General features: G+C 51.5%; 1 protein-coding gene across 1 annotated transcript in view; it reads left to right on the forward strand.

Annotated features, from left to right (window-relative positions):
• EBF4 (EBF family member 4) overlaps nt 1-25,690 on the forward strand; it is a 59,168-nt gene extending 33,478 nt beyond the window's left edge. The window contains exons 8-18 of the mRNA XM_047854088.1: nt 16,035-16,116; nt 16,947-17,064; nt 17,166-17,299; nt 17,395-17,521; nt 19,096-19,184; nt 19,332-19,397; nt 19,499-19,676; nt 19,750-19,938; nt 22,666-22,863; nt 24,577-24,652; nt 24,894-25,690. Of these exons, the coding sequence (XP_047710044.1) occupies nt 16,035-16,116; nt 16,947-17,064; nt 17,166-17,299; nt 17,395-17,521; nt 19,096-19,184; nt 19,332-19,397; nt 19,499-19,676; nt 19,750-19,938; nt 22,666-22,863; nt 24,577-24,647 (1,252 nt within the window). The 3' untranslated portion in view covers nt 24,648-24,652; nt 24,894-25,690. The remainder of the gene's footprint in view (nt 1-16,034; nt 16,117-16,946; nt 17,065-17,165; nt 17,300-17,394; nt 17,522-19,095; nt 19,185-19,331; nt 19,398-19,498; nt 19,677-19,749; nt 19,939-22,665; nt 22,864-24,576; nt 24,653-24,893) is intronic.
• The last annotated feature ends 604 nt before the right edge of the window (nt 25,691-26,294 follow it).

Raw genomic sequence — 26,294 nt, forward strand, 5'->3', positions numbered from 1 at the left:
TTTCTCTTAATGGTAAGTGATATTAAGCATCTTTTCAGATGCTTGTTGGACATTTGTACATCATCTTTGGAGGAACCTCTATTAAAGTCATTTGTGCATTTTTCTTTTTGGGTTGTTTGTTTTTTGTTGTTGAGGTGTAGGAGTTCTTCATATATTCTGGATATTAATTCCTTATCAGATACATGATTTTCAAACATTTTCTCCCATTCTGGTAAGTTGCCTTGCACTCTATTGATTGTGTGTCATATTTGTTGAGATCATGTTTAATTCAGTTTAACATTGGTAGAAATGAAAGCTTTATGATGCTAAGTCTTGAAAGGATCATGTAAAATGTAGCTCATTTGTTGTATGAGAGGCAATAAGGAGGGTTGTTCAAGTCTCCTATTTCCTTGTTGATCTTCTGCTTAGTAGTTCTTACCATTATTGAAAGTAGGGCATTAAAGTCTCCAAGTATTATTGTTGAATTATCTGTTTCTTCCTCCAGTTTGGTCATTTTTTGTTTCTTGTAATTCAGAGCTCTATTATCAGGTGCATATATGCTTATTATTGTTATTTCCTTCTGGTAGATTGACATTTTAACATAAAATATCTTTCTTTAAGATCTTTATAACAATTTTATCTTAAGGTCTATTTAGTATGATATTAATAAAGTTGCTCCAGCTCTCTTTTGGTTGGTTTTCTTGGTATATATTTTCCATCCCTATTTATTTTCTATCTTTTGAACATAAACTATGCCTTACATAGACATCATATAGTTAGATTATATTTTTTAATCTATTCTGCCTATCTCTGCCTTTTAATTTGAATATTTTTTAACATTTATTTGTTTGTTTTGAAAGGGAGAGAGAACAGGGAAGGGGCAAAGAGAGAGAATCCCAAGCAGGCTCCACACTGTCAGCACAGAGCCTGATGTGAGGCTTGATCCCACCAACTGTGAGATCATGACCTAAACCAAAATCAAGAGTCAGGTGCTGAACTGAATGAGCCACCTTATTTGAGTATTTAATCCTTTACATTTAATGTACTTACTGATAAAGTACAATTTATGTCTGCTATTTTGCAATGTGTTCTATGTCATATGTCCTCAATTCCTCTATTACCGCCTTTTGTTGTGTTAAATTGATATTTCCCAGTGTACTGTTTTAATTCCATTGTTGTTGTTACTATATTTTTAAGTAATTTTCTTCATGGTTGTCCTGGGAATTAAGGTTAATATCTTAACTTAAAACAATCTAGATGAATTTAGATGAATAGCAACTTAATTTCAACACGTACAAAAACAATACTCTAATATAGCTCCACTGCTTCAATTCTCCTTTGTTATATCATTGTCAATCATGTTATATTTTTACACATCATAGGCCTATCAACAGTTTTATAATTACTGATTAATGCAGTTTTCTCTCATGGATTTATTTTTTAGAGCAGTTTTAGGCTTACAGCAAAAGTGAATGGAAAGCACAGAGTGTTCTCATATACTACTTGCTTCCCCCATTACAGTTGTCTTTTAAATTAGGTAGGAAGACAAAATAATTACAAAAATGCATTTATAATGTCTTTTATATTTACCTGCATAGTTACTTTTACCAGTGCTCTTTACTTCTTCACATCAGGTAGAATTACTGTCTTGTCTCCTTTCATTTCAGACGTAAGGAATCTAATGTTTCTTATAAGTAGATATAACTAACTTCAAGAAAGATCACTAACAAGTGATAGATTCTCTTAGTTTTTGCTTATCTGAAAATGTCTTAATTCGTCTTTTATATTTAATTTTTTTTAAATGTATGCTTCATGGGGTGCCTGGATGACTCAGTCAGTTAAGTGTCAGACTCTTGATTTTGGCTCAGGTTATGATCTCATGGTTTGTGGGTTCAAGCCCTGTACTGGGCTCCATGCTGACAGTGTGGAGCCTGCTTGGGATTCTCTCTCTCCCCTCTCTCTCTCTACTTCTCTCTCTCAAAATAAATAAATAAGCTTAAAAAAATTTATGCTTCATGTTTGAAGGATAGTTTTGTTGGATATAGGATTTTTGGTTGACAGTTGTTTTCTTTTCTTTTTTTGACAGTTGTTTTCTTTAAGCACTTTGAATATGTCATCCCACTGTCTTCTGACTGCCATAGTTTCTGCTGAGAAGTCAGCTAGTTTATCCTATTGAGGCTTACTTGTAGGTAATGAGTTGCTTCCTTGTTGCTTCCCAGATTCTTTCTTTGTCTTCAGCTTTTGACAAATTTGAGTATAATGTGTCTACACGTGGATTGCTTAGAGTTCATTGAGCTTCCTGGATGTACATAATAAGGTTTTTCACCAAATTTGGGAAGTTTGGGGCCATTATTTCTTCAAACATTCTTTCTGCCCCTTTCCCTTTCTTCTCTCTTGTTGAGACTTCCATTAAGAATATATTAGTATGGGAGTGCCCAGGTGGCTCAGTTGGTTGAGCATCTGACTCTTGATCTCAGCTCAGGTCTTGATCTCAGAGTTGTGTGGTCAAGCCTCATGTTGGGTTCTGCAATGGGTATGAAGCCTACTTAAAAAGAAAAAGAAAAAAAGGAGGGGCTCCTAGGTGGCTCAATTGGTTAAGCATTCGACTTCGGCTCGGGTCATGACCTCACAGTTCATGGGTTCAAGCCATGCATCAGGCTCTGTGCTGACAGCTCAGAGCCTGGAGCCTGCTTTGAATTCTGTGTCTCCCTCTCTCTCTGCCCCTCTGCCTCTCATTCTCTCTCTCTCTCAAAAATAAACATTAAAAAAATTCTTTCTTAAAGAATGTTAGTATGCTTGATGGTTTCTCACAATATCTTAGGGTCTGTTCATTTTTCTTTCCTTTCTGCTCCAGAACTGGATGATCTTAACTGACCTATCATCAAATACACTGATTTTTTTTTCTTCTGTCAACCCAGATATGCTGTTGAGGATATAAATTTTTCATTTTAGTTTTTCTTCTCAACTCCTGAACTTTAAAAAAAAATTAAGTTTATTTATTTATTTTTAGAGAGAGAAAGACTCAGAGAGCACGAGTGGGGATAGGGTGGGGAGAGAGGGAGAGAGAGAGAATCCTAAGCAGACTCCACACTCTCAGCAGTGATCCTGATGCAGGGCTTAAATCATGAACCATGAGATCATGACCTGAGCCAAAATCAAGAGTCTGATGCTTAACCAACTGAACCACACAGTCCTCAACTTCTGAATTTAAATGTGCATATATATATATATATATATATATATATATATATATATAATTTGTATCTCTTTGTTGATGTTCTCTAGTTGGTGAGGTATTCTCAAACTTTTCTTTAATTCTTTAAACATGATTTCTTTTAATTCTTTAAACATTTATGATGGCTGATTTGAAGTCTTTGTCTAGTAAATCTAATATGTGAGCTTCTCTAGGGACAATTCCTATAGACTGCTTTATTTCTCAGGCATGGACCATACTTTGCTGTTAATAATTCTTTGTTGAAAATATAATGTGGTAACTGGAAATCAGCCCCTCCTTCCCAGTGTTTGTTGCTGTTAGTGATTGTTTATTTAGTGAATTTTGCAGACTATTTCTATAGTTTTGTCATGTGTGGCCACTAAAGTTTTTGTTCAGTTAGCTTAGTGGTTAGCTTATGAATGGACAGGCATTTCCTAAATGCCTTAAACCAACATGTCTTCAGTCATTTGCCAGGTCATTTGCTGTGTGTGTACTGGGACATGCCTTCAGTGTTCCAGCAATTTACAACTCTGACTTAACCTCTACTTCCTGCTTGTGCAGGTTTCAGGATCAACCAGAGATGAGAGGCTAGGGCCTTCTAAGATCTTTCCTGGACATATACATGGCCTCCTAGATCTCTAGGGATATATGAAAGCTTCTCAGAGCTCCCTATGAACTTCTCATTCCGCTCTTTCCTTTAAAGTTTTTGGCCAGACAATTGTTTGCCCCAACTAGTGTCATTGCCTCCAGGAACAGAAATGTTAAGCAATTGCCAACTGTTGTTTTTCCACAAACACCCTGACTATAGGGATTTTCCCACTAAACAAGCTCTGGGTCAAGTCAAATCACAATTCATGTGAATCATGTTATCAAAAAGCTGCCAGACAGTTGTCTGGGAATACAGATTGTTGAGAAGCTCCAAATCTAATCTTTTCCTTCCAGTGACTTCTAGGCTGCTAGTTTTCCCAGCTACCCAGGTTGCAGTGCTGCTATTTTTCAAATCTGCAGAGCTGGAAAGATGGGGATAGAGCAAACTAAAATACTACAAAGATCGCTGTCATTACTAAGATCCAGCCATTTCTCTTAAATAAATACTGCTTGGATTGTGCAAAACTTTTGTTAACTCCCACAGGTCTGAAAAAGTATAGTTCAATAGTTTTTGCCTGTGTTCCTCTTGCTTTATCACGGAACAGATTTTTGCAGTTCCTTTCTCTGCAATTCTCAAAGTTCCATCTCTACAATTGATTTTTATTATTAGAGAGAGAGTGCAAGTGGGGCAGAGGGGCAGAGTTGGGTGGGGGGGAGAGAGAGAATCCCAAGCAGGCTCCATGCTGAGCACGGAGCCTGATGCAGGGCTCAATCCCATGACCCGAGGATCATGACCTGAACCAAAATCAAGAGTCAGGCAGACGTTCAACCAACTGAGCCATCCAGACACCCCTACAATTGATATTTTTAATCTAAGTACAGGATTTTATACTGTTCCCTATTAAAAGTGATTTGGGGGCTTTGGTCCAGCATTCATCCTGTCATAGTAATTCTGACCCTTGAATTCTATCATGAATCAGTGAGCACTGTGAGGCAGGCGCTGTAATGGATGCTTGGGAGAAAAGGAAAGTTTGAACAATGATTCCTGCCCTCTGAGAGCTTATAGAGCAGTTGAAGAGACAAAACAAAATTGTTTAAGCCTTTATATAATGATAAAAGGAAATAGAGATCAAGGCAAAACTTTAAGACAAACACTATCGATAGAACTTCCTGCAAGTATAGAAATATTCTGCACTGACCAATATGGTAGCCAATAGCCAAAAGTACCTATTGGCCACTTGAAATGTAGCTACTATGACTGAGGAATTAAACTTTTGATTTTATTTAATTTTAATTTATTCAAACTTGAATGGCCACATGTGGCTACCTTATTGGACATCACAGCTCTAAAACTAAATATTTCCTTGATTGGCTTGGTGTGGGAGTGGGTGGGGAAGATTCCCTCCTGTGGGAAGCCTACAATTCTCCTCCTCTGGCTGCCAGACGAGGACTGGAGCTATGGGCTGTGAACGCACTCTGGCATGTGGTTGTGCCTGGTGCACAGTGGCTATTGTAGTGATACTGTTGAAACAAGTTACATCTGGGCCACCTGGCAGAAGCAAGCTCTAATCTACCCTGTTGTGGGTAGACCCCAATTTCTACGTCAGGCACAACCTGACAAATGCAATTGATAAGAAGGTGTTGTGGGAGCTGCAAAGAATCAGCTCTTTCCTCCTTAACCCAATGGTCAATGCAACATTCCATAGCCACAAGACAAGCTCACGATAGTGCCCATCTCCTTCCACCCTTTCCAGTGGGGTCTCTTTGCTCTCACACTGACGCTGCAAACACAGGCTTCTGTCTGGGGCCCATCCTGGTAATTCTCTTTGGGGTCCTGGAACCTCACTGCTGGGTCAATGCTGAGGTAGGACTGAGGGTCCCCTGCAGAATGAACTGCACTTCCTTCCCCCACTCCACCCCTTTCAGAGCTGGGAACATCTGAGGGAGAGAGAAGCAGAGGGGGTTCATACGAGATCCCCCCATGAGCCCAGGGAGTCATGTCAGCTGGGATGCCAATCACGAGAACAAGGATCCCCAAGCCCCCCTGACCCAGAACAAAGACTGAAGACAAAACGTCTGGGCAGCTAAAGCTGAGCTCAGGTTCACAGTGGCCCCCATGCTGAGGCATGAGTAGAGCTGGGGACAGCGCCCCCAGAGGATATTAGAGGAGAGAAGTCACACATGAGGAAGTCTGGGGGACCATAATAGGTGGAGTGGGAGAGATGGCTAGCAAATAAACTGTCTGCAGTTTGAATGATTAATCCTCTCCATAAAGTGAAGGGCTATTCAGAGGTGGGAGACTCAAGCCAACGTGGAACGTCTGGCCAGATGACTTGGAACAAGGCCCCACCTCCCTCAGTTTCCTCACTTGTAACAGGAAGCTGACTCTCAACCCACCCGAAAGGGACGTTGTAAGTTAAGTAAGATGTGCTTATGCAGTGCCTGCCACAATATCACTTCTTATCCCCACCCCACCCTCATCCTGATTGCCCATCCCAGAGAAGGAGCCTACACAGCACCAAGAAAGTCCATCAGCGCTAAGGAAAAGCTTCCTGACTCCGGCCATAGTCAGAGGTGAGCAGGAGGGGAGCATGAGCCTCTGCCAGGGGTCCTGGGATGTCTGGGGCTGGAAATGGAATCGTCTGTGTACAGGAAGGGCGCAACACTCAGCCTCCTGTCCTCTCTGCCCAGGGCCGCTCGGCACGTTAAGGAAAGTGCCAGGCCTTGCTGACCCCCAACCTCTGCCTCTCACGTGCTCCATAAATAGGAGGTGCCAAAGCTTCTGGGAGCCTGGCTCACCCACCCAAAGCCAGAAGAACATACAACTTCTTCCCTTCCGTCTCGGGACCCCCCTCCCCTTCATATCCCCGAGTTACTTAGAGGCGCATCTCCCTCCTCTGTGGATTCCATCTGCCTGTCCATCCGCTCAGCTCCCCATCCTTCCTACCTTTCCTCCATCCCTGCTCCTCTTCTGTTCTTCCCTTGGAGTCTATCATCCTGCATTCACAGAGGACTTCCAGGCTGAGGGGACATGCAGGGCACGTGTGTATATGTCCGTGTCCACAGGGGCGCAGATGGGCTTCACGCTCAGGTGACCCCTTGTAACTGCTCCAGCCTGTCCCCGCTGCTCCATGCGGGGTGCCCAGAGGCCTGCCTTAGCAGCCCCCCCCCATCCCTCGACCCCTCCCCTCGGGGAAGTGGAGTCACCACCACTCTTCTTGGGCAGCTGGGGGCCCCTTAGCCCGCTCTCTACCACCTCCCCCGCTCTGCTCAGGCCCCATGCCCAGCCCTGAGGTTTGGAGAGCCTAGTAAGTGCCCTATCAACATGTTAATCAAATTACTTAGGAGCTAAAATTGACGCTGTTCATTAATTATACAAGATTATGCTAATTGTGCATGCAAATGCATGCAGGGGAACAGAAGGTGTTCAGGCGCATGGTGGGCCATTAGCATAGAGGATGGGGTGCGGGTGCATTGGCATGCTAATGTATGCGCCCTGGCTATTTATAGTCCCCCAGCCCATCTGCGCTGCAGCCACCTCTGCCCCAAGTAGGGATCATGGCAGGGAGGCCAGGTCCAGGCCTGGCAGGTGGCTATGACCCTGGGGACACTTGGCTTTGGCTGCTGCCCCGGGCCGAGATCAGGAAGTAGTGTGGGCCACCCCAACCTGGGCCTGGATTATCCCACCATCCCTTGTCTAGCCTAGGCCCTTTGGCGCCCACTTCCCTGGAGGTAAAATGCTTCCGAATCCCACAGCCAGTAAGGCCCCCTCTGCTGACTCCCCATCATCCACAGGGTCCGATCCCACGGGATTTGGTGCCACGCCCCCAGGCCCTGGTCCACAGCTCTCCCCCTCCATCTCATCAGGTACCACTGGGAAAGTGTGCCCTACATGCCCCCTGTCCCTTGGCAGGGCTGTTTATCCCCTCTGCACGAAGGACCCCTGCCTCTTACTTCTCATCCAGGGAAAATGCCTCTGGTCTTTCAAGGCTCCAAGTGCCCAAGATCAAATGCGACCTCGAGGACCCCCTTCCAGAGTGAAGGCTGCGGCTCCACTGGACAAGTGACCTAGCATGTCCTCCCCTCTATCTTATTGATTATACTCCAGGTTTCTCTCTTTCCTGCTGGATTGTAATTTCCTTAAGACTTTATTTACCCCTAGACTGCACTGTCTGACACATGTAAGGTGTTTAATACATCTCTGTAAATGGGTGTATTGAATGAATGAGGGAATGAATGGGCCAGCCACCTGTATCCTCCTCTCTCCTTGATCGAGGGGGGCGGGCAGGGAGAGGCAGACGACGAAAATGGTGGAGGGCACAGATCCTGCCCCAGAAGGTATCTGTTTCTTCTGAGGCTCACGAGCTCAAAGGCAAGCCCTTTGGAGTCAAAATTAGCAGAGGATTCCTCCCCGCCCCATCCCATCCCAGGTTCTAATGCTAGCTTTGGACTTGGAAATACACACCTACTTTTGTTCTACACTTTGCTTCCAATCTACTTTCTTTCCCGAGGTAGTCACAGGACGCTTGTTTTGAAGACCCTGGCCCAACTCCCGTATCCATTCACATCACTTCCTCTTTCTTGATCTCTACAGTCCAGTATAGTTGGTAGCCATGAGCCACGCGGGACTATCTCAGTTTCAATTAAAAATGAGGGGCACCTGGGTGGCTCAGTCGGTTGAGCATCCGTCTCTGGCTCAGGTCATGATCTCGTGGTTCGTGGGTTCGAGTCCCGCGTCGGGCTCCGTGCTGACAGCTCAGAGCCCGGAGCCTGCTTCGGATCCTGTGTCTCCCTCTCTCTCTCTGCCCCTCCCCTGCCCGTGCTCTGTCTCTTTCTCCCTCTCAAAAATAAATGAGCATTTAAAAAAAAGAAACGAAACAATGGGGCGCCTGGCTGGCTCAGTCAGTGGAGCATGGGACTCTTGATCTCAGGGCTGTGAGTTTGAGTCCCACGTTGGGTTGTAGAGGTTATTTTAAAATAAAAATAATACCTGACTGTTATTATTACTAAGGTTAATAATTACTTTCAATAATACTCTTACTTTAAAATAAATAAGTAAGCTAAAATGAAACAGAATTTAAAGCAGTTTTTCAGTCACACTAGCCACAAGTCAAGTGCTCAATGGCCACAGGCGGCTAGTGGATATCATTTTGGGAAAAGCTCTCCTGGGCAGAATTTGTAATCTACACGTTCGTTCCCTGCCTCCTGACAATGCTGCAGCTACAAGCGTCCCGGGGCTCAGTCTGGCTCTTTCAACGACTATCAGCTTTCTCTCTGGAAGTGGGAACATAATTTCCGCTCTCAGTGAGTCTCTCATGGGACACAGGGAGGGGAGAGGTGGGGCAAAGCTGTGCGACCTGGTTTCCTCGGATGGGATTCCTAGAAGCAGAGCTGGGGATGGGATGCTTGTGAAAGGGGTTTATTGGAGGAGAGCTCTAGGAAGAGAAGGAGGGGAACAGCATCCACAGGAGAAGCTCAGCAAGCAGACGCTCTCAGCTGGAGTCTGGCACCAGCCTGAGCCTTCGGGAAGTTCCGGAATGGGAAAAGCACAAGGAGTTGGCCCTCCGCGTGCCGTCAGTCTCTCTTTGGCCGTGGGCTGGTGCAGGGCAGATGCTTCTGGCTGGCGATAATTCGAGGGTAGTGGGGGCAGCCACGAGCCCTTTGACAGGCAACACCCACAGCGGCCAGGGGTGGGGGAATCCAGCAGCCCACCCTGTGATAGCCGGACCCTGTCTTCCACCGAGTGGTTCCATCCCGCTCTGCTTTCTACCCCCCTGAGGACCGAGAGTTTGACAGTGGACGCACGTCAGTCACCTCCACATTCTCCTTTGTCAGCTGAGTCTTTTCTGAGCAAAGTGCCAGGGAGCTTTCCTTATGCAATAGCGTCACCCCTGAGAAGTTACGTGGAAGTCAGGTGTTTGCACCGGAGCCACATTCAGCCCAACCTTTGCTTCCGTGGTAAGGAATATTCCTTACCAAGGAAGGTTCGTTTTCAGTTCATCTCAAGTGGGTTTTACAGGGAGGAATAAAGAGCATTTCTAGAAACGATTAGGAAGGCGACACTACGTTCAGGATGTGGTAAGGTAGGTGTTCGAGTGAACTGCTCTTATCTTTCGTTTAAATCACAGGCACCTAGGGGGGCGCCTGGGTGGCTCAGTCGGTTGGGCATCCGACTTCGGCTCAGGTCATGATCTCGCAGTCCGTGAGTTTGAGCCCCGCGTCGGGCTCTGTGCTGACAACTCAGAGCCTGGAGCCTGTTTCAGATTCTGTGTCTCCCTCTCTCTCTGACCTTCCCCCATTCATGCTCTGTCTCTCTCTGTCTCAAAAATGAATAAACGCTAAAAAAAAAAAATTTAAAAAAAAATAGATCACAGGCGCCCAAGTCATGGTGTATCATTACTACCCTTTAATTGCCTTATTAGCAGGATGACCACTGTCCACAGCTCTTCTTCTGGTCTTTTATTAAACTGTTTAAAAATTTTTTATTAATTTTTTTTAGAGAGAAAGAGCACATGGGGGGAGAGGCGGGGGGGGGGGAGAAGGAAAATCTTAAGCAGCCTCTACGCTCAATGTGGAGCCCACCGAGGGGCTCGATCCCATGACCCTGGGATCACGACCTGAGCCGAAATCAAGAGTCGGAAGCTCAACTGACTGAGCCACCCAGGGGCCCCCTTATTAAACTTTTCATAAGAGAGAATGTTGAACATCTAGGCAGAATAAAATAATGAACCACGAGTACCCTTTACTGAATTTCAACAGGTATCAACTCTTGGTTCATCTTGTGCAGCTGGTCTTTAATCCCTAAAATCTTGTCAGGCAACGGTCACCACAGCCAAAGGCCCCAAACTAGCAGCAAGGGGACCTGAGTCTCCTTTGCAACCTTGATGAATTCGTAACCTTGAGGAAATCCGCACGGAATGACTGGCTGTGTCCCTGTACAGCCTGCGTCTCAGGGCTGCTTTTGAAGGAGGCTTAATTGCCAGCCTCATGCCTGGGGCAGGGTCGGACTCTGAGAGCCCCAATTAGAGGGAATTTTCCATGACTCCTGTCCATATCAGTGGTTCATAGAGCCCCGAGCTCATATCCAGACTTTGGCGTTCGCTGTGACTTTGTAGTTGATTCTTGCTTATCCTCAGTTTTCTCATCCGTCGAGTGGGAATGATCGCAGACCTACACCACCTCAGGGTTATGAGAGGATTAAACAGGGTCATGATGAGCCAGGCCCCAATCAATAGCAAATATGAGTCAAAGTGACCTTCCCCTAGAAAATCAGATAACTTTTAGGCGGCTTTGTTCACATAATACTCTAGAGCAGCATAAATATAATGCGAGCCACATATGTAACTTTAAATTTTCTAGTAGCCTCATTTTTAAAAACAAAAAGGAAACTGGTAACATCGATTGTGACAATATATTTTATTTAACCCAATATAGCTAAAATATTTCAACATGTAATAAATATAAACATATTACTAGTCAGCTATTTTATGTTCTGTATGGCTTTTTTTAATGTTTATTTGTTTTTGAGAAAGAAAGAAAGAAAGAAAGAAAGAAAGAAAGAAAGAAAGAAAGACAGCATGAGAGGGAGAGGGGCAGAGAGAGAGGGAGACACAGAATCCGAAGCAGGCTCCGGGCTCTGAGCCGTCAGCACAGAGCCCAACGCGGGGCTCAAACCCACAAACCGCGAGATCACGACCTGAGCCGAAGTCGGACGCTCAACCGGGTGAGCCATTCAGGTGCCCCGTTTTGGGTTTTTTTCTAAATAAGCCATTGAAATTCAATGCGTATTTTAAAAACATCTCAATTCAGGGGCGCCTGGGTGGCGCAGTCGGTTGAGCGTCCGACTTCAGCCAGGTCACGATCTCGCGGTCCGGGAGTTCGAGCCCCGCGTCAGGCTCTGGGCTGATGGCTCAGAGCCTGGAGCCTGTTTCCGATTCTGTGTCTCCCTCTCTCTCTGCCCCTCCCCCGTTCATGCTCTGTCTCTCTCTGTCCCAAAAATAAACAAACGTTGAAAAAAAAAAAAAAAAAAAAAAAAAAAAAAAAAAAACATCTCAATTCAAACCACATTTCAAGTGCTCAATGCCACATGGGGCTAGTGGCCGCCCTATTGGATAGGACAGCACTAGAGTAGTGTGTCTCAAATGTTAGGAGGCCTCAGAATCACCTGGAAGGCTTATGAAAACACAGATGGCCGGGCCCCCTGAAGAGTGTCAGCGGGTCAAAGGTGGGGCCTGAAATTCTGTATTTCTAGCCAATTCCCAGGTTGCTCCTGGTCCAGAAGGCACACTTTGAAAACCACTGTTCCAGGATGAGTTTGAAAGGACTCGTAGTCATCATTGTGCCTTATTTTCAAGTTATGGATGATTTTTCTTAACACCCCTGAGGCTGGTGCAGGGTTAGGGGGTACACAGTGGTAGCAGCAGACTCTCTGGGGGTGTTTGCATTGTCTCGGCCCTGGCTGGCTGGGAGCAGCCTCACGGACTACCTACCATTGGCAGTGGGTGAGATTCACCAGCTCTACCATTGCTGGCATTGACTGTGTGCATCTCTGAGCTACAAGTTCAGGGGGAGGGGAAAGGAGACTGACCCTCAGCACCCCCAGGGAGGGCCCAGGCCTTGTGTGGCTGCTTCCTCCTCAACACCACTCTGCAGGTGATGCCAACCAGGCTTAAAAACAGAGAGGCTCTGGGGCAGGTCTGCATAGGTGGGGGTGCACGCAGGGCCCGGGGTGGGGAGGGGGGAGCTGCGGGAGGGGCAGTCCCTGAACCTAGAATGGCCAGAAAAGACTGGCCAGACAGGGAGTGGGGACTGGTATAGACCCAAAGGTCTGTGACTTATTTCCGGAAGTGAGTTATACTGGAAAGAGAAAGGATGGGAAGACGTGCTGAGCAAGGACTGTGGAAGGGCTGAGGGGGCTTCTTGAGGAGGCAGAGGGGACGGGACCCTGCAGGAAGCGGCAGTGAAGCCTTGGGAGGTCGGAAATAAAGGATGTCCCAGAGGCTGTCCCTGGAAGGTGCCTCAGCAGCCATCAGTTGCTATTCTCCTGCTTCTCCTGGTGGATGGAGGTGGATATTAAAGATGCAGGAAATACCCCAGGCCACAAAGCGAGTCAGCGCCTCGGCCAGAGCCCACATCTCTGGGCCAATCTCAAGAACCCTTCCTCTGGGGGGCCCCTGGGTGGCGCAGTCGGTAAAAGCACTCCCAACTCTTTTTTTTTTTTTTAATTTTTTTTTTTTTTTTAGTGTTTTTATTTATTTCTGAGACACAGAGAGACAGAGCATGAGCAGGGGAGCGGCAGAAAAGCGTCCAACTCTTGAGCTCCGCTCAGGTCACGATCTCACAGTTCGTGAGTTCGAGCCCCGTGGCGGGCTCTGTGCTGATGGTTCAGAGCCTGCCTGGGAGTCTGTCTCCTCTCTGCCCCTCTCCGCCACTTGTTCTTTGTCCCTCTCTCAAAATAAACGAACTTAAATTAAAATGAAATGAAGAATAAAAGAACCCTCCCTCTGGATTCTGTAGGCTTGAGAGTGGAGTTGGGTGCAGCGGGCACATGTGCGGGTGTAAGGGAAGTGTGTGTCACTCCCAAGCCTGCACCATCAGCGATATCCAAGGGCTGGCACTCACCCCTCCAGGACAGGGACTGTTCCTGTCCTGGTGTTCGCCCGCCTCCTTCTAGCACCTCGTAAAGCACCTCCTCCTCCTAGCACCATGTGGATATGGAATTTAAAAGAAATGGTCTGCACCATGTCATGGAAATGCGGGGTGTGTCTAAGGTGATTACTGTGAGCATAGGGGTGTCTGCACGATGGGGTGTCTTATAGGGATAGAGGGAACCATTACTATGGCAAATAATGTGAAATCAACGGAGTGTCTATATTCTGCAGATACGCTGTTCGGGAGCATTTGGGGTGGCCTAATGGGGTATAAAGGGCATCTACACTGGGCTGACTATTGTTTGGGGGCATATAAGCTGTGTCATGCAAGGTATCCTGTAGGGGTGAATGGGGGGTGTCTACATGGCGGATGTGCACCGTTTGGGGTCATAGGAGGCATCTGCATCTCCGAATGCTCTGCAGGGGCGCACAGAAGGTCTACACTACATGAAACTATTTGGGGAGGTATTCACGGTGGATGGAAATGTGTGCTGACATAACGACCCTATAGAAAGGGAAATTAAAGGGTTCCCAGAAGGATATCCACTGAGTGGGGGAATGTGACAGGTGGTAAGGTGTCAGCAATGTAGACAGAGGCAGGGTCTGGGGGTAGGTTGCATCTCCAGGTAAATGGTGCCAACTCCCAATGAGTGGCTGCCCCTTGGGACACCTCTGTTCCAGGGGTGAAGCCCACCCCTACCAGGACTTGGGGACTAGCTTTTTTTTTTTTTTTTTTTTAAATTTTTTTAAATGTTTATTTATTTATTTTGCGAGAGAGGGACAGAGCATGAGCAGGGGAGGAGCAGAGAGAGAAAGACACAGAATCCGAAACAGGCTCCAGGCTCCAAGCTGTCAGCACAGAGCCCGACGCGGGGCTCGAACTCACAAACCGTGAGATCATGACCTGAGCCGAAGCCAGACGCTCAGCCGACTGAGCCACCCAGGCGCCCCCTTTTTTAAATTTTTTTAATGTTTGTTTATTTATTTTGAGAGAGAGAGACAGAGCATGAGCAGGGGAGGAGCAGAGAGAGAAAGGCATAGAATCCGAAACAGAAGGGACTAGCTTTTAGAACCTATAATAAATCTTCCTCTGAATGTGAAGTTCATGCTTTGGAGTTGGAGGCAACTCTAAGGACTTAAGTGGATATTCAGATTTGGGGTTCAAAACCTGGGGGGTTGGGTGGTACAATGAGGCAGCGCACTGGCAGAACCCATGGAATAGCCCAGGAGGCGGGCTACATGCCAGGAGCCGAACCCCTGCAGACGTTAGCCCTGCAGGCTGTGGTTTGGAAAGGACATCTCCCCAGATGCTCACAGGGTCCTGAACGGGCTAAGGCAGATATTGAAACATTCTGAGTTCACTAAGGGCACCAATCCAGGGCATTATCCTTGATTACCTCGCTGGTGGGTGGCAAAGCCGAGGCCCCACCCTCCCAGCCAACTGCCTGAAAGGACCAGAGGACCAACTTCTCGTGTGTTTTCTCTAAAGATCAGTCTCATCAGGGCATACACTGTGCTTTTTTTTGCAATTGCTGTGCGTAAAAAAGAAGGTACTCATTGTGTATCTGTACGGCCTCGGGTCTGACAGGTACGCTGCGGTATGTGATGGGTATAGGCTCTGCCTGATGAGCTTTTTGCTATGTGTATAACAGATGTAGAACACGTGCAAGGGAGATCTGTTTGGGGGGGGGGGTGTGCCGTGGCAGGGAATCTGCTACGTGTGAGCGAGATCTGTGTGCAAGAGGGATTTGTTTTGGGGGGGGGTGTGCTGTGAAGCAGGAAGGGTGATCTGCTTGCTATATGTGATGACTGCACAGCATTTGCTGTGAGTGTATTTTGGGTAATCATATACAACACAAAGTGGTATATTAATATATACTTTCATATTCTTCCTGTGCATCTACTGTACAGGATGGGCATATGCTGCACGTGATGGGTATAGACTCTGTGTGTGTGAGTAGTATACCATATGTGTATGATGACTATAGGCTATATGTGGAATATGTATCATATATGCTCTCTGAAAGATACCCTGAGTATAGTGGGTATACACTGTGTGTGACGGCCATATTTTGTAATAGTATATCAGGCATATGCGGTATATATAATGGGTGTATTATCATGAGTATACGTTGTGTGTGTTAGTATACTCAGGAGGAGGGATGTGCTGTGTGAGGTGAATGCACTTTTATGTGTGATGCACATGCAGAATGACAAATATACATGGTGTGGGGTAAGTCTACAGGTAAATGTGAGTACATATTACATGTGGCATATACGTTGTGGAGTGGGGATAATTCATGAGTAATGGGTATATATATCATATATATAATGGACATATTTGGATAAGCGTGATGAGTATATACTTTGTGGGCAGGGGGTGGATAATCCGTGTCGTGAATTAATTGCTGGGAAGGGGCTACTCGGTACGTATCAGGCACTCTGTATATATGCAGCTTGTGGTGGGAATATGGGATGTGTGCCTTGTGTGAGCAGAGGGGAGTCACCCCGCCAGGAAGGGGCATGGAAGGGAACAGTTGGATCTTCATCCATTTCCAGACCCCCTACCTCCACCCTTGAGCCCACCCACCATACTGTTTCAGGTTCTTCCTCAAGTTCTTCCTCAAGTGCAACCAGAACTGCCTAAAGAATGCAGGGAATCCCCGAGACATGCGCCGCTTCCAGGTGGGTCTGGGAGAGGGGTCCCCTTGCATCCGGTCACCCTTTCCCGATGGGGCGGGTGGGGAAGGCTGTGGTCCCGCCACCCTGGGAAAAGCCCCACGGCAGATCTCTGCCCAGCCCTGTGCTTCAGGGCCTGGTGCCTGCTGGGGGTGGGGCAGCTCCATCTCAACTTATGCTGGCTGCCAAGGGAGGCTTCATTAGAGTCCCACTTAAGGAGATGCTAATTGTGACATTTTTACATGATTAACGACCCAGCTAATTTGCATAGCGTGAAGCAGAGAGCAGCTGCCCTTAGTACATCCCCAACCTGCACACCCCTCTCAGTGAAGGGTGGGAGGGAGAGAAGGAGGCAGCCCCAATTTCCTCCCGAGGGTGGGGGGCTCCTGCTGATGGCTTCTCAGGCTGATGCTGCCCCCTCCCCACCGCCCCACCCCCAGTCAAAACTCTCACTCCCACTAACCTAAGACACATTCCAGCCTTGGAGCTCCAGGGATACAGCCTGGGGTGCGGGTGTGTATAATAAGAACAGTAGGCACTCTGCCCAACCAGCCAGAGTTTTCTTTCAGCGCTCTTGATTTTTCTAGTTCCTGGGGTTCACCTCCCTGGGCAGCCAGAGATCGTGTGTCCCGGGGCATCACTTGACCTAGCTGCCTCCCCCTTCCACCGTTCAACCCCTGGGGGGAGCTCTTTCCCCTGCCAATGACTCTGAGTTCCAGCATCCGGCCACCCACCCTCACCGAGTTGCCTGTTCCCCACAACAGTCCCCCCCCCCCCCACCACCACCAGGGATCGCCCCAGGGCCTCACCCAGGCTGGCCTCCACTCTCCTCACAGGTGGTGGTGTCCACGACGGTGAGCGTGGATGGGCACGTGCTGGCCGTGTCTGACAACATGTTTGTGCACAACAACTCCAAGCATGGTCGCAGGGCGCGCCGCCTGGACCCCTCTGAAGGTCAGGACCCCCCCGCCCAGCACCCGCTGCCGCGAGCCCAGCCAGCCCCCAGCCCCCACTTTGGTGCACGCCCCTGATCTGGCTCCTCACCTGCCTCCCAGCTGCCACCCCCTGTATCAAGGCCATCAGCCCCGGGGAGGGCTGGACCACAGGAGGCGCCACCGTCATTGTCATCGGCGACAACTTCTTCGATGGATTGCAGGTCGTGTTCGGGAACGTGCTCGTGTGGAGCGAGGTGGGCCACCCCCGCCAGTCTCCCTCCTGGCCTCGAGGCTGGGCCCTCCCCTGGCCCCGGGCTGGAACCCGCAGGCCTCCCCTCTCCCCTCGCAGCTCATCACGCCCCACGCCATACGGGTTCAGACGCCCCCGCGGCACATTCCCGGGGTGGTGGAGGTGACCCTGTCCTACAAGTCCAAGCAGTTTTGCAAGGGAGCCCCCGGCCGTTTTGTCTACACAGGTAAGGAGTCAGGTGGGGGGTGCGGGAGGAGGCAGAGAGGCCCAGGGTTGCTGGAAGGAGTTCCACCCAGGGCACCAGAGCCGGGGTCGTGGTTAGCCAATACCTACGGTGTGGCCACGCCCCCTAAGCGGCTGCCCCGCCTCTTCCCCACCTAAACCACGTGACCGTTCCTTGAGCGGTAGGATCTTTTCAGAGCTTGTTTCCCTCTTTGGCCTAGGTCTCCTCAATCCCCTCCCAGGCTCGCAGTCTCAGCCCCGTCGGGACATTCCCCCTGCCTAGGACCTCCTCGCCAGGACAACCCCCACCCTACCCCCCCCCCCACACACACACACACGCATTCCCCAGGGTCTAGAATATCTCCAGCGGCATGTTTATTTCAAAGTGCCCCAAATAGGCTCGATGCTCCCTAATCTTCCCTGGGTCTCTTGGTTCCCCAAGCCACCTCAGTCTTCACTCTACGTGGGCATAAGCAGGTGCACGCCCCGCCCCCCAATATACCCCTTGCAGGAAGCAAGGGCGAGAAGTTAACACAAGACAGGAGTGTGGAATCCCCCCTCCTGGCTCTATTTGACTACCCACCAGGACCCTCTCCACCTTCACCTTCCTGCCCTGTCCCAGCCACCCACTTCTCCCCATCCTCCTCCCTGCAGATAACCACTTAACCCTTCCCAGCACCCGACACTCAGTAGCCATACTTACCGTCAGGGAGTTACGTCTTAAGCGGGTAGGGGTGGCCCTAGCAGTGAACAAAGCGTGAGGTGAGTGGAGTTACACGCGGAGTGCTGGGAGGGGAGGACCTCTAGGAGGGAGTGTGAGCTTAACTGGACTCAGGCTGAGACGGGAGGGGTGAATAGGGAGGCAGAGATGGGGAAGGAAAGACAGTCCTGGAGAAGGAGTGGCAAATGCAAAGACATGGGAATGAGTGCGTGCTTTACACTCTGGGGGAAACTAAAGGAAATTCACTAAATCTGGAGTTGGCGGTGAAGAAAGTGGGTAGGGCCTTGAGGCTGGTGAGTTGGTCCTGGCCAGGCCAGGAGGAGGAGAGAAGGAAGTCCTGGGGAGCCTCGTTAGGAGTCTGCTGCCTCCTCTGCAGAACCCTGGATGTGGCCAGTCCTTTCCCTGGCAAACTTCTAATGGTCACATGCTGTGACCTGAGCTGTGATAAATGGAGATTGTTGGGGTGTTTTACTTTTGTAATTAATATGTTATTCCTGGTAATGGAGACAGAAAACTCTCCCTCCAGTCCTGCCCCTGGGACTGTAGACGCTAATACGTACATACAGTTGCATTTTTCGAACCACAGATGGGATGGGATGGTGCTTGTGTGTTAATGCCAAGCGCCTGGCACAGGGCCCAGCTCAGTAAATATTTGTTGAATGAATGAGCAAAGAAATGAACTGAGGAAACTCCGCGAACCGAACCTTGCTGACCCGTGTGCCCGGAGCATTCCGAGAGGTTTGGGCCAGGCTTGGTGGAGGGGGTCTGCAGCGAGGCTCCCCGACTTGTTGCCGGCCGGCTTGGTCCTGCGGAGCGCGCTGGGAGGGGGTCCTCCAAAACGCCGCCCCTCTCCCCAGCCCTGAATGAGCCCACCATCGACTACGGATTCCAGAGGCTACAGAAAGCCATCCCCAGACACCCCGGAGATCCTGAGAGGCTGCCCAAGGTACCCAGCGGGGCACAGCAGACCGGGGATGAGCGTGTCCTGTGGCCCCAGGGGCGGGGTGGGTGGGCGGAGGGGACGCCCGGCCCCTCTGCCACCCCCCACCCCAGGGCTGTCCCTCCATCCCGCTGTCTCCTCCCCCGCCCCCAGGAGGTGCTGTTGAAGCGGGCGGCCGACCTGGCGGAGGCCCTGTACGGAGTGCCCAGTAGTAACCAGGTATGGCGCCTCCGCCCGCCTCCTCGCGCCGCCAGGCCGGGGACTGTCCCCCTCCCGGCGCCTGCGGCTGCCCCGGCCGTGCCCCGCTCTTGTCTTCGCAGGAGCTCCTCCTGAAGCGCGCGGCGGACGTGGCCGAGGCTCTGTACAGCGCCCCCCGCGCGCCCGCGCCGCTGGGACCCCTGGCCCCGAGCCACCCACACCCCGCCGTCGTGGGCATCAACGCCTTCAGCAGCCCGCTGGCCATCGCCGTCGGGGACGCCACGCCGGGCCCGGAGCCGGGTGCGTCCCGCCGCCCCTGAGCGCAGCCCCGGGTCCCCGCCCGCGCTGCGCCCCTGACCGCCCTCTCCCGCAGGCTACGCGCGCAGCTGCAGCAGCGCGTCCCCGCGCGGGTTCGCGCCCAGCCCCGGCTCGCAGCAGAGCAGCTACGGCAGCGGCCTCGGCTCGGGCCTCGGCAGCTACGGGGCGCCGGGCGTGGCCGGCCTCGGCGTGCCCGGGTCCCCTAGCTTCCTCAATGGCTCCACGGCCACTTCACCCTTCGCCAGTGAGTGTCCCCTGCCCGGGGAGCTGCATGGGGCTCAGCCTTGCCCCCTCCCAGCCCCAGGGGGTGGGGGGCTTCCGGCGACTGTCTCACCACGGTCGACCCTGGCCTTGCCCTTGTGAGCCAGGCCGGCCGTCTCTGCGTGTGACCTGTTTCTGCTGTGGGACGCCTGCCCCTCGACCCCACCCCTTGGCTGCACATCCCGGGCCCTGGGGCTGGGGCAGTTCTCGCACCTTTATTCTTTGAGGATTCCAGTTGCACGCATCGCTTCTAGCCCTCCCCTCCCCTTGAAAGGGCCTTTACCGGGGCTGGGGGGTGGGGGTACCGACATCCAGCTGAAACCTGGCGGACCGCCACCTTTCCATCTTATGCGGGGACTTTGGGAGGAGGCTGGCGCCCCCTGCCGGAGGTCCTGGGGAACTAATGGCTCAATCAAAATGGGCTTCTACCTGTCTGTCCCCCGTGGTCTGAGAAACAGAGGTCAGAGGAGGGAAGTTGTGGCTCCCTGCAATCCGGCTGGGAAGAGCAGGCAAATTGTGTGGTCAGACAGATGGATACAGGGTTTGAAAGTCCCAATCAGGAGCTGTCTGACATTCAACAAGTTACTTTATTTCTTTCAACTTCAGTTTCCTCTCTGTAGAACGGGATCAGTATCACCCCTGCCTAGGGTCTGTTCTCAGATCTGAATGTGCCACTGTGCATGAAGTGCCCAGACACAATTTAGAAAGAGTGTATGATTTTCCATCCTGGGTACTGCTCTTTCTGGCTGTGGGTTTGAGCCTGACTCTCCTGATGGCCTGGGCTCAGCTTCTGGGACCTGAAGCCCCATATGTCTGTGTTTACACAGGCCACGAACCTCTACTGTCCCTACTAAGACCCCTGTCTCTCCTGGACCTCTGCTCAGGCCAGGCTCCGCCTCTCCCACTTCCTTCAGATCTGGGACAGCATTCTTACAAACTCTCTGGGTGCCCTTTGAATTTCATATTGGCGGGACCTGGAATACCAGCCCTTTCCCTCCACCATACTCACAGTGCAGTCAGCAGTGGGGAACACACTGCCCCAGTGGGCAGAAGCCACCCCATATGGGGTTTCCCCCCATTCGGCCAGAGGATCAAGAATTCTAGGGCTGCTTACCCCCTGCTTCCAGCATTAGCTGGGGATACCCTGGACTTGCCTCAGGGTTGGTCCCATTTTGTGACCAGTACTAACCCATGTCCCCATCCACTCCCAGTGGCATGTGACACAGCTCGGTGGCGGGGGGGGGGGGGGGGGGGGTATCATTCTCATGGAGTCTGCCAGAACATGCCTGGAATGACATCCAGCACTGCCCCAGCCAGAGGGTCTGGGGCTGTCTGCTTGGGCCTCCCCTTGGTCTTCTCTTTGGCCACCAGCAGCTCTCAGTTTGACCCACAGATCCCACTACTACCCAAACTACAATATGTGGCTGTAAGCTCCCAGCCTTGAGAGATATAGTACATTTTTCTGGCATTCGTCTCAGGCCCTTCATGGAGCTCCATGGGCCTCATCAGCTAGCAGTGAGCCTTGTCTTAAAAAGATGGCGATCCATGAAGCTGAGGACATTTGGAACAGGGGCAGCTGTTGAAGGCATCGCTTTTTCAAAAGGGGAGTGGGGGTGTGCTTAGGTGCCAAAGGCAGCCTTCTCAAGCTATTGGTTCCTTTCGAGAAGCCCCCACCCCCACCCCATGCCAGCCACTTGGACAACACTCACATCACAGCCTTATTGGTGTGCAGAAGAGAGAGGCAGGGAGTCGGGTTCCGATGAGGATGTAGAAAGGAGTATCCAGAGATGCCCTGGGCAGAAGCCCCCAGGAGAGGAGGCCGCAGAAAGGAGGGGCAGGCAAAGCCTGCGAGGAGGAGGCTCCCCGGCTATTCCCAGGTGAACAGGCTACAGCCCTGGATGGCCAGCAGGTTGAGAACAAGAAGATCCAAGGATGTGGATCTCTGTTTTTGTTTAAAATCGACTGGTTGGAGGAGGGGGATATAGGAAGCCTCCAGGGCCCAGGCCGGAGATGACAAGGAATTGCATTAGGTCGAAAGAGAACAAAGTGGGGGGGGGGGGGGGGGCAGGGGGAGGGGTTGGGAAGGGAAACATGTGTAGAGAAAGTTAGCTTATATTGTGAGCTGAGATTACGGGGGGGGGGCCTTGTAACAGGAACCTGTGTGTACCCCCAAACTTCATCCCTGACCACTTGCCCCAGCTCTGCTGTGAACCTTGATCTTTGACTCTAACCTTAGTACCCCAGAGTCCATGAGTGTTTCTTAGCATCTCAGAATCCCAGTGGCTTTCAGCAGGAACCCTGACCTATTCTTTTCCATCACTTCCTCATCATTCATCTTGGGGGGCACCTCCCAATATTTGGTTTTGTTGAGTACTCTGGTTTTGCTTTTATTTTGAGCTGGTCTGGCCCTGTCATTTACAGCCCTGAGAAAGGGTCTGTAGGACCCGCAGAGAGGCGAGTGCTAGCCTGGGACCCCAGAGACACCTAGCCTAGCTTCAGACCCCGCCCCGCCTACTGGTCTCCCCCGGACCCTCACAGCCCCCCCCCCCCCCCCAGTAAGGTCTGAGCCTGGTGCCTGGGTCAGCAGCCCACGTGGGGCCCACTGCCCATGCCGGGGCCCCAACTGAGCTGCTCACTCTGGTGCTATCTCCCTGTTGTGTCTCCCACCGCCTTCCCTGCTGCGCCTGCCCCTCCCCGCCCCGCCCCGGAGTCATGCCCTCTAGCCCCCCGCTGGCCGCTGCCTCCTCCATGTCCCTCCCGGCCGCTGCCCCCACCACCAGCGTCTTCTCCTTCTCGCCTGTCAACATGATCTCCGCTGTCAAACAGAGGAGCGCCTTCGCCCCCGTGCTGCGCCCACCCAGCTCCCCACCCCAGGCCTGCCCCAGAGCCCAAGGAGAGGGGCTTCCAGGTGGGTGATCCATGCTGCCCCGCTATGGCCTGGTGGAGCAGGGGGGCTTCAGGGGCCCACTCCGTCCACATCTCACCAGAGCCTGGGGCTGGTTGGCCAGTTTTCCCTGGAGGGTGTAGAGAAGGGAGTTCTGCGGGGGTCTCAGGAAGTCCATCAGGAACCCACTTCCCTAGGCCTCATAGCTTGGGGTGGTCACCACTCTGACACTGCCAGTTGGCCACGTGGCCAACGAGAAGATTCGAATCTCAGTTGGAGGAGGTCTGGAAACCACTCCCATCCCCACCTGGTTGAGCACAGAACAAAGACCCAACACTCGGAGCTGGAGAAACCCCACACAGGCTGCGTGCCTTTGACCTATGCCTCCTGGTGTCCACGAGAGGGTAGCATACACCGCCCTGAGAAACTGGGTCACTGGTGGGAGGGAAGGGGACTGACCTTAAATAGGGTTCAACCCAGCTTCCCGCCCCCATTTTATTAGTTTTTTTAATGTTTATTTATTTTTGAGACAGAGAGAGACAGAGCATGAGTGGGGGGAGGGGCAGAGAGAGAGGGAGACACAGAATCCGAAACAGGCTCCAGGCTCTGAGCTGTCAGTGCAGAGCCCCACGCGGGGCTCGAACTCATGGACCGTGAGATCATGACCTGAGCCGAAGTCGGACGCTTAACTGACTGAGCCACCCAGGCGCCCCCCGCCCCCATTTTATAGATGTAGAATTGAGACTATGTCACCCCTCCCACATGCCATTAGTGAAATGGTCGTCATCTGTCATTTATCTCCTTCAAGTCAGCATCCAACTTAACAATGCTGGGCCCTGACCAGCAGTGTATAGTGAGTCAGGAAGAGTCACATCCCCTAGAATAAGATGACTTTTAGGATAGGCTCGTTAGAGAATGTTCTAGGATGATTTAAAAGGGCACAGTCTTTTTTTTTTGTTTTGCCTTGTTTCCAAGTTTTGAATAATTGTTTTTTAAGCTTAATTTGGGAGAGAGAGGGCACGCACGAGCTGGGGAGGGGCAGAAAGAGAGGGAGAGAAGACTCTCAAGCAGGCTTCGCGCTGATAGCACGGAGCCAGACTTGGGGCTCGAGCTCACGAACCATGAGATCATAACCCGAGCTGAAGTCAAGAGTTGGCTTAACCAGCTGAGCCACCCAGGCACCTCTAGATAATTTTTCTTAACCTGAGTGTGTCTGGAGCTTAAAATGTGAAGGTTGGGGAGAAGAGGGCCACTGATTTCTCCTACCAGCAGAGAGATCATGGAGGGCAGGGGTTTAGGCAGGGGCGAGGGTGACCGAAGTGATGAATTTTGTGGGCATACGGGAGGGAGATATGTTGCTGCCACATTAGGTTTCAGTACTCCAGGAGGCTGACCTCTTTCCTGAGCTGGCACTCTGTCTCCTCACCTTGACCCAGGCCCTCTGGAGGCAGCAGGGCTGGGAAGAGGAGCCCAGAGTCCCCTCTTTCGATTGAGGAAGTTGGGCCAGCAAGGGCTTGGGCTGCACCCCCTGAGAGAGGTCTGAAGGGCAAGCTGCACCTGTCTGCAGTGCTGACCCCAGGCCAGGACTAGGAGTGACCGAATCCCTGCAAGGCTCCCCTTAGCTCTGCCCTCAGAAAGTGCCGATGCCCTGCATGCTGTCCCCTGCCCAGAGGCACACAGGCAGATAAGGCCCCCAGACAGCCCAGAGCTTACAGTTCCTCTCTTTGCTTACGGCAGACCAGCCTTTTGAAGATTCCGACAAGTTCCACTCTTCAGCCCGGGGGCTCCAGGGCCTGGCCTACTCCTAATCGCGGTAGGTCTGTGGCTCAGTCTTGCTTCCTCTTTTGGCCCTGGATAGACTCTGTCCAAAAGACTTTTGCAAGGATGGGGACCTGGGATCCGAGTCTCCGTTCTCCAGGGCCCATCTAGACAGCTGTCGGGGCCACACAGCCCCACCCCCCGTGGCCGAAGCTGAACAAGTGGAGAGAAGTGGTTTCCGGTCCCCTGGCAACCAGCCTTTTTCCAGGACCTTCTTCTCTCCCTCTCCCCACCAGGTCTGCGGGTGTTGCCCCCACCGAGCCCGGACTGGAGGGCCCTCTGGGATTCACACTCATGTCCCGGATGGCAGCACAGACAGATGCAGAGCCAGGGCTTCGGGCAGACATCAACCCAGGGGCCTGAACAGGCCTCCCTGTGCTTCAGGCCTCCAGCCCCACAGGCTTCTCTCACCTCCCCTTCTTGGGGCCGGTTGAAGGCCTAGCACTGTGCTGACGCTCTTGGCAGGAGAGCATCCCGAGGTCCTGGGATGCTGGGCCTTACTGGGTCGGTTCCTCTGGAAGAGATGGGCCTTGTGCAGACCAGACCATCAGGTGGCAGGAGCCGGGGACGGGGACTGTGGGGAAGAGGACAGCTCAGGGAGAGGTCCTGTTGGCGTCTGACCCATCACAACTGGCCCAGCATCCCAACTTCTCTCCGGGGCAAAGGGTGGTGCCCAGTGGCCTCAGGAGGCCTGCCCAGGCTCCCATGGAGCTTCCAGTGGCTGCTCGACCCCCGTGGCTGCTCCCTCTGAGGCCTGCACACTCATGCTTGCCACATTACCAATCCCACTGGGGGCTTCTGGCGTGGAGGGTGCCGAAGAGGGAGTGCCAAGCCCCCCGAATTGTGGGTCTTCCTTCCAGTGGCTGTCTTGTGGACTCTGGCCCCACACGCACATGACTCTGGCCGGCCTCATAGCACCATGGAATGGGCCTCGCTGCCATCGGCCTCATATTCTGCTCTGCTGAGGTTGGAGAAATCAGAACAATAAACACAGATGCAGGTGGCCGCCCGGCCTCTCTTGCCTGCTTCCTTGGCGTGGGTCTGCTTTTCTCAGTGGTTCCGCAGCTCTCCTGGGGCCCCTCCCAGCCGTGTCCCCGTGCAGCCTTCTTGAACCTTGGGCTTCTTCAACAGCCCCAGCGTTCAACTGAGTAACCCGTGTGTGCTCTCAGGTATTGGTGGGGGTGGTGGGCAGGCTAACAGGCCTGAGGACTTAGGACACGGGCTCCGCCTCAAGAGCTTAGGTGAGGAGCACGATCTGGCCACTGAAAACTCAGTACCCCCAGCTGTCTGGCCAGGACCAAGGCAGGGATTGTCAGAGGACTTCCTGGGAACCAGAGCAGAGCAGACCAAACACTGCTCAGTTGTACCAAGGTCAGAAGTGAGATCCATTCTGAATGGAGGTGGCAGGGCCTCCCTGGGGCAGGGCAGGGTAGGGAAGCTTTTGGTCCTGAGGTTGCCTCTTTGAGCAAGTCCCAATCACCCCCCTCCCCAAGCTTAGGCACCCTTGGCTCTCCTATCTCAGAGTTTGGGAGGAGGGATAGTAAAGTGGGAAGATGCCCAGGCTCATTTACCCCTCCTAGGATGAATTCCCGCCATTCCCTGAGATGTGTCCCCTAGATCCCACAGGTCTAGCTGTC

The sequence above is a fragment of the Prionailurus viverrinus genome, chromosome A3 (genome assembly GCF_022837055.1).
Source record: "Prionailurus viverrinus isolate Anna chromosome A3, UM_Priviv_1.0, whole genome shotgun sequence".
Lineage (NCBI taxonomy): Eukaryota > Metazoa > Chordata > Mammalia > Carnivora > Felidae > Prionailurus > Prionailurus viverrinus.